This window comes from Pinus tabuliformis, chromosome Q, assembly GCF_031772625.1.
Source record: "Pinus tabuliformis cultivar Carrire ecotype Pingquan chromosome Q, CPIR1, whole genome shotgun sequence".
Classification (NCBI taxonomy): domain Eukaryota; kingdom Viridiplantae; phylum Streptophyta; class Pinopsida; order Pinales; family Pinaceae; genus Pinus; species Pinus tabuliformis.
This window is the reverse complement of record NC_142296.1, coordinates 962,175,791-962,183,360: the sequence shown is the minus strand read 5'-3', so window position 1 is coordinate 962,183,360 and position 7,570 is coordinate 962,175,791. Positions and strand designations below refer to the sequence as shown.

Here is a 7,570-nt window from a genome sequence, read left to right as displayed (position 1 = left end):
GGGTTTGCTAATTTGTTATCAGGTACATGTCCTTGGGGTAGACTTAAAAAGTGGCATCTGATAGAAGGGGTCTTCCTCCATACTGCCCTGACTTTTTTGCACATTGATTAAAATGTTTTAAATACCTGCTTCAAATTAATAAAATCATGCGTGGGCATGCGTGCATATGTGTATAGCTATGCACACAACAAAATTCTGGCTGGCAACTGAGGTAAAATAAAATGCATGCATCCGTGAGAGTGCAGCTTCATTTTTGTTGCTTATTTCCATTAGCATCACCAATAATCTCTGCAAGAACACAGTCCACCATTGAAATGATGGAAGCGATTTGCATCTCTCACAATAATTTCTCGCCCAACAATTTTGGAGATGAATTTTGTCGCAGTGTGACAGTCTCCACAAACACGAAGATTTTTCGTAATCCTGATAGGAACCCCTGGCCTTATTTTCATGAGCCCAAATGCAATAGCAAGCTTCTCACTGTGTGTGTATAGCATGTTCTCCTTCACCTCATCCCCCACTTCTTGCAACACAAAATTCATATCGGGTACATATCCTGCTGCCTTCATTTTCCTGTACAAAGTCTCCAAAGTTGCATAAATTTCTTCAGATTGGGGATGTGATTTGTCTTCCACAAGGAATGTATGAACCTCGTTATTAACTTCAACCAAGCTGCATCCTGGAGTCTTTTTCAATCCCCTGTCTCTCATTTTTGTTCTCACTTTTGCAACATCATCCCACCTGCCAGCAGCAGCATAAATGTTTGAAAGAAGCACATAAGATCCAGTGTTTGCAGGCTCCAAGTCAAAAAGGTGTTCTGCCACACGCTCCCCTAGCTCAACATTACCATGAATTCTGCAGGCACCAAGCAAGGACCCCCACACACTAGCGCAAGGTTCTATTGGCATATTTAGAATGCACTCTTCTGCCTCACTCAGTCGCCCAGCACGACCAAGAAGGTCAACCATGCATGCATAGTGCTCCATCTTGGGTTTTATGTGATACTTTTGATTCATGAGAACAAAATATAGCAAGCCCTCTTCTACCATGCCTGCATGACTGCAAGCAGACAAAATACAGACAAAGGTAATGTGGTTTGGTTTTATGTTTGACTGTTGCATTCGGCAAAAATAAGAGAGGGCATCTTTACCTTGCCCATGCATTGCAAACCCAGCAATCATTGAATTCCATGAGATCAGGTCTCTCTTGATCATTTTATCAAACATAAGATTTGCAAGCACTATGCTCCCGCACTTGGCATACATGTCGATTAAGGAATTTCCAACGAACATATCTGATTCATATCCACTCCTGATTATGTAACCATGGAGACACTTGCCTGGTTGCAGAGCCGATAAGTGAGCACATGCAGGAAGCACATTTACAATGGTCACTGCGTCTGGCTTCATGTCTACCAGTTGCATTTGATTAAAGAGTACCAATGACTCATTAGCTTTCCCAATCTGGACATACCCCGCAATCATTGCACTCCAAGAAATAACATTTCTCTCGGGCATTTTGTCAAACAGTCGATGTGCAAACTCTGCACTTCCCCTGCATTTAGTATACATATCTATCAGAGCAGTCCTTACAACAATATCACACTCCAATCCACTTTTAATTACGAATCCATGCATCCACATACCTTGATAAATTGATGCCAACAACGCACATGCAGGAAGTACACTCGCCAGAGTAACCAAATCAGGTTTCATCCCGGCCATTTGCATTTGGCCAAAGAGCCTCAACGCCTCCTCGGCTCGTCCATTCTGGGCGTATCCTGTAATCATTGAATTCCAGGAGACAATATTTTTCTTGGGCATTTTATCAAACAAATGGCGTGCAGTCTCCAAGCTTCGGCACTGGGAGTACATTGCTACAAGTGAGTTGCCCACAAAAATATCTTCCTCAAACCCTCTGTCCCTCCTTCTCCTAATCCATTCATGAATCCACATGCCTTGTTGTAAACCCCCTAAACGTGCGCATGCTTGAAGTACGCTTACCAGGGTAACTTGATCCGGTTCCACATTTTCCAGGCTCAGCATCTGATGGAAAAGTCTAAGGGCTTCAGTGGGCTGCCTATTCTGACTATAACCAACAATCATGGTGTTCCAGGAAACCACATCTCTTCTTTCTGACATTTTGTCGAACAGTTGGCGTGCAACCTCTGTGTTCCCACACTTAGTGTACAAACTCAGTAGGGAATTTCCCACAAAGAGATCTGTTTCAAACCCAGCCCTGATTATATAACCATGAATCTCCGTACCCTCTTGCAGCATCGATAGGGTACCACATGCCTTGAGAACCAGAGGAAAAGTGAACTTGTCTGGCTGGATATTGGGCTGCTGCATCATCTGGCAATAGAGTTGGAAAACCTCCACACAGCATCCCTTCTTAGCATGTTCTCTTATCATTACATTCCATACGAAAACATTTGGTTTTTCTACTGTGTCAAAAAGTAATTGTGCCTCCTTCATATTTCCCCTCTGGGCATATATGCTCACAAGTTTACTAAGTAGGGAGATGTCAGGCTCATATCCAGTTATGAGAATGTGGGCTGAACCTGCATCACTGCTTTCAAGTTTGGTAGACGCCTGCTGCAGGAGAGAAGCATAAACACTGTGCAGCTCACACTTCTCCAATGTGTTTAGTCTGTATTGAGCATTGTTCTGCATGGAACAGAATTGTCCTTCTATAGAAATTAAGGTGGCGCCATAAGCATGAGCGTCTGTGGAAAAACAGAAACGTTTAATCGTTGGAGTTGTTTTGAATTGAGAAACCACCATGACGATGAGGATGTGAATGAATTGAATTTGAGTGTACGGAGCCGTATGGAGAAGGTTTAGGCGATCAGTATCATGCGAATGGATAGAATCCATGAAAGAAAATAACAGAATTGGATGGGCTATCACTAGTGTTTTCTTCCATGGCGAAATGTACAGGTAGTCACCAGAAATGAGATGCGAATTTCATGATCTCCATTAAATGCTCTGCACTAAAGAACACAACCAGATCAGTTCTAATTTATCCAACATTTTCTTAGTCCTGGCCAACCATTCTTTTTTCCCAAATGTTTAAGAGGCTTTTACTCCTAGCTTGCAGTCAAGTAAATTTCAATTTAAACAAAGCATTTTCTTAATGCGGGCCATTAATATGAAAAATGTATATATTTGTTTGACACGCATTTCATATTGGAAATTTTAGAATGTCAGTTTTAATTGGTTTGAGGAATGTAAGTTTTATTGGTTTGAGAAGCATAAAAGGGGATATATTGCAGTGAAGTATTAGGTGAAAAATATAAATAAAAAAAAAAATACTCTTTTAATATGGGAGGAATGTTGATAAAATTTGAAAAGTAAAATAAAAAATAATTTCAATGCAATAATATGTGGAAGAAAAATGTCATATTAATAGCGGTGGATTTTTAATAAAATTAAATATAAGAGTATTAAATTTATATATTAGTTTAGATTTATTTTAATTTTAGATTTACTAAGTTTTGAGAGAGTAAATTTGTTGTGGTAGGGTTTGATTTTCTAGGCTCTTGATAGATATTAAGTTAAGTTAGATTTACAAAGTTTTGAGAGAGATTAAAGTTGTTGTGGTGCAAAAGAGATGTGATCTCTTTTGGAATGAAAAGAGATATGATCTCTCTAGACGCTTGGTAGATTCTAAATTAAGATAGATCTATGCTGTTTTTATTTTTTTATTTAATTTTTTATTTTATGTAATTTGCCGCGATCAAAATACTTAAATAAATACAATATCTCTTCAATTCCTCTTGGCACTTAGTAAATCAAGAATTAATATAAATTTATACAAAACTAAAATAAATAGATATATCATATATATAATTAATATAAACTAATAAAGTTTTCAAACTTTATATGCATCACTATATAATTAATGTAAACTTGAATAAAAAATTCAAACTTTATATGCATCACTATATTTGTATTATGCATTTTTTATTTTTATTTTTTACAATTTTAAATTTAAATAATAATTACTTTTATATAGTTTAATATATAATTTATGTTTTATTTTTGTTAAAATTTTGTATAAATCAAGAAACAATTATCACTTACAATAGACACAATTATATGAACAAATTTATATTTAATTTTTAAAGGTTGATGGGAAACTAAATGTGTTAAAACTTTGTATAAATCAGGAAACAATTATCGCTTCCAATAGACACAACCATGTGAACAAATTTATATTTAATTTTTAAAGGTTGATGGGGAGCTAACAACCTCCTCTGATATATGCAACAACCTAAACTACAAGAAACTAGAGTAAGGATTCTTGGCTCATGAGGAGACATTTAATTCTTAATTCATACAAATTAAGAAAAATAATATACAAAGGACAATAGAATATTTGGTATCGTTGCTATGAAAGTATTATCCAATACAAATTTTAGTCTAAGCACTTTAATTTTGGAGATTTCATTTTGATCATTTTGCACACTTAGAATTTGATTATCATATAATATGTTGATAAGTATATTTTGAAATTGGGCTCTCCCAATTTTAATTTAATGATCAATAATTATTATGTTGATAGTAGGGATTTGACCTCCATAAAATATTCAAGAGTATTTTTGGTAGTATACACAAATCAAAGGCTTAAATTTATTTCCAAAGTAGTTATGTATTTTTTGGCATTTTATTTATATTCATTAGTTAAAAAACATGCCAATTATGGAGAAATCGTCCATGATATAAATGATCAAATTTCCAACATTTATACGGGATCATTAGGCCATATAACCAATGATCCAAGAGATAAAAAATATGCTAAAAAATGAAAGTTCTTAAAATCTCCCGAAATTGGCACCAAATTGTACATATCGTTGTCCTGATTCCAATGATGCTTAAATCGCCTCAATTCGACATCGTATGAGGAAGTTATCACAGTCTGAAGTTTTTGGCAAATAGTTAAAAGGTCAACTTACAAGGTTGACAGGGCAATGTGCGGATGCCACTTGGTAGTCTATACGATGACATCATGTTGACTTCATCTGCTAACTGGGAAGCACGAGAGCCAATCAGAACTCGACATGTGGACCAGTTGTACGAGGGACACTTGGTGCATCATTATTGGCTAAAGGTTGTTTGGGATGGTTCAATCACGGAGTGACATGTGGCCCAATCTCGGGGCGCTACATGGCACTCCGGATAAGGCCCAAATTTGGTTCAAAGGACCGACCAACCTCCATAGATTCAAACTACAGACCTCATTCCTAACAGTCCATCATCACACCGTTAGGCCATGTATGTTGGTTGTTAAATGTGGGTGGCAGACTTTTATTTTAAGTCATATGGTTATGCCATTGGGGGAGAGGGTCGGGTCAGTGGGCACACCCAATTGGCCCAGCCCCAGGTTTTATTACACCCTATAACCAAAGGTGAAAGGTTGGGAAGGGCAGGGTGCATGGCACCCTACCCATGCCTCAACCCGTAGTTATGTTTACCGTGGAGACCACGGGGCGGAGGCTACATTGGGAGTGAAGGAGGTGGTGTGCAATTAGTGCCAATCTCAAGTCACATGTACCGCCACGGGACCAGCAACTAGGCCAGGGAGGCACGTGGACTATGGCCCATGCCTCTTGGTCACCAGTGTTGCCATATGACCGACAAGGGTAGTAGAAAAATGGGCAGAGTGTTTGGCCCATTAAAAAAATATTTAATGTTAAAACATCAAACACGTCGGAGTTCATGGGTCGAACCCAAGACCTACAGAATACAAACTCTATGCCTTACTAATAAGCCAATGAACTAGTATGTTTCCATTTTTGCAAAGCATGCAGTTTTGTAGAGTGAGTCGTAGATAGTTTGAAGGAGGCCTATCTTAGTTACTTTTTAGTCTTTTTTAGCCACAAGACGAGCCTACACAGGGGTTTTTGGGCATTCTGGATGCAATGGAAGTGTTATTTTTACTAGTTGAGAATTGTATATTGATTTATTTGAACATTTGAGCATATAATAAAAAGAGCCACCATTGGAAGTTGGACTCGAAAACATAGCCCAGGAGGGGTGAAGTCTGTCATCAATTTGTTGGGTTTTGATGTTGCTTGTTGTCCATATTAACTGTTCAAAATCTGCAAAATTTACTTTAGTTTGTGTACTTTTGCAATCACAATTCATTGCCTAAAAGACATAAACAAGCTTGCAAACATTTCATGAAACCTTCAATTTTTAATTTCGGATCAGTTTGGTATTAGAGAATGGTTTTTTTTGAAGGTTTGATAGAATTTGCAAGTGTTTTTTTTTAATGATTACAAGGTTGAAATTGAGAAGAGGAGAAGGATTACTTAAAGAACCAAACCTTCAAATTGAGTCAAGGAAGCCACAAACTCCATCTACGACTCCATCCTCACCTCCTTCTTCACCTCCTTCATCCCATAAACCTACTCCTCCTCCATCTCCAAAAGGAAATTTTAAGTCTCCTTTGATTAAGCTTGATGTCAAATTGAGTTTGTGGTCCAGGACGCTTCTGAAAATGGCTGCAACAATTGTAAATGGTCAGGACTGCAAGGGAACCATTGTCTGGGTGACGGGAACTGTAGGGTTCATGGCCTCTTGGCTCATTAAGCTGGTAGTCGACAAGGGCTACACTGTTCATGTTACAGTGTGTGATCCAGACAATGAAGCAAAGGTGCGCCATCTCCTAGACATTCCAAGAGTGGCGGGGAGGCCGAAGCTCCTCAGAGTGGAGCTGTCGGAAGACGACAGTATTAATGACGTTGTCACTGGATGCCAAGTTTTTTCACATCTCCCCACTCCAATCAATTTTCCACCCAAAGATCCTGAGAATGATGTGACCAAGTCAGCCAACAATGGAGCCCTGAATGTTCTCAAGTTCTACACGAAGGCCACAGTCGTGAAGCGCGTGGTGGTCACATCGTCGGCGGCCACGGATTTTGTCAAAGAGTCGGCTGAAAAGAATCAGTACATCGACGAATCCTGCTGGACTGACGTGGGTTTTCCTCCAGATAAAGAAGCCCCCTACTTGGTTGTGGGAAGAAAGAGCGAATACGATGGCGGCGAAGAGGGTTTTTGTGGGTACCTCACATGCGATTTTTCAGTCTCGCAACCAAGGAAACATCGATGATCACAACGTTGGATCTATCTCCCTACACGCCATTAGCTTTAAGGTCCTGGATAGATTGCCCTATGCGCATCTTTTCCATGAACCAGAGCACATTAACGATGCACCTTCATGGTCATTGTTTGGATCTAGGCTGATCTTTCCCTCCACGAAATACATCATTATCTTCAGATCTATCATAGATCTAATAGATTAGGCATCCAGAAGATAGAGTGGCCCACACCAATACCAGATCTGGAGATCTGCACACGCCACAACATCGTTCTACTCCAGATCACAACCTCCAATTGCAGAGAAGGGTAATACATGGGCAGCGCTGAAAGGAGCCTGGAACTCCTTAATTCTTTTGCCAACCCTATCAGATGAAGCACAAACAACCTCGCTCCAATTTTTACTAGACCCTGCGAAGTTGGATCAGCATAACATCATAGCAATACTAGAATATGCCCCAGAA

The 7,570-nt window shown here is 39.0% G+C and overlaps 1 protein-coding gene and 1 pseudogene across 2 annotated transcripts; one reads left to right on the top strand and one right to left on the bottom strand.

Annotated features, from left to right (window-relative positions):
* Nucleotides 1–212: 212 nt before the first annotated feature.
* Nucleotides 213–3,109, bottom strand: LOC149222681 (pentatricopeptide repeat-containing protein At3g12770-like). 2 transcript variants are annotated; one of them, XM_089385575.1, is made up of 2 exons: nt 1,151–3,109; nt 893–1,059 (listed from the first exon to the last, which is right to left on the bottom strand). In XM_089385575.1, the coding sequence occupies exons 1-2, from the start codon at nt 2,877–2,879 to the stop codon at nt 1,043–1,045; spliced, it is 1,746 nt and encodes a 581-aa protein (XP_089241701.1). In that variant the 5' UTR covers nt 2,880–3,109; the 3' UTR covers nt 893–1,042. The 2 variants fall into 2 exon arrangements, with proteins under 2 accessions (XP_089241700.1, XP_089241701.1); XM_089385574.1 differs by having other exon boundaries at nt 213–3,104.
* Nucleotides 3,110–6,507: 3,398 nt separating this feature from the next.
* On the top strand, nt 6,508–7,119 carry LOC149222680 (putative anthocyanidin reductase pseudogene; annotated as a pseudogene).
* The last annotated feature ends 451 nt before the right edge of the window (nt 7,120–7,570 follow it).

Excerpts from the sequence above, each read along its gene's own strand:
- LOC149222681 (XM_089385574.1), bottom strand. The coding sequence starts at position 2,879 with ATGGATTCTATCCATTCGCATGATACTGATCGCCTAAACCTTCTCCAT.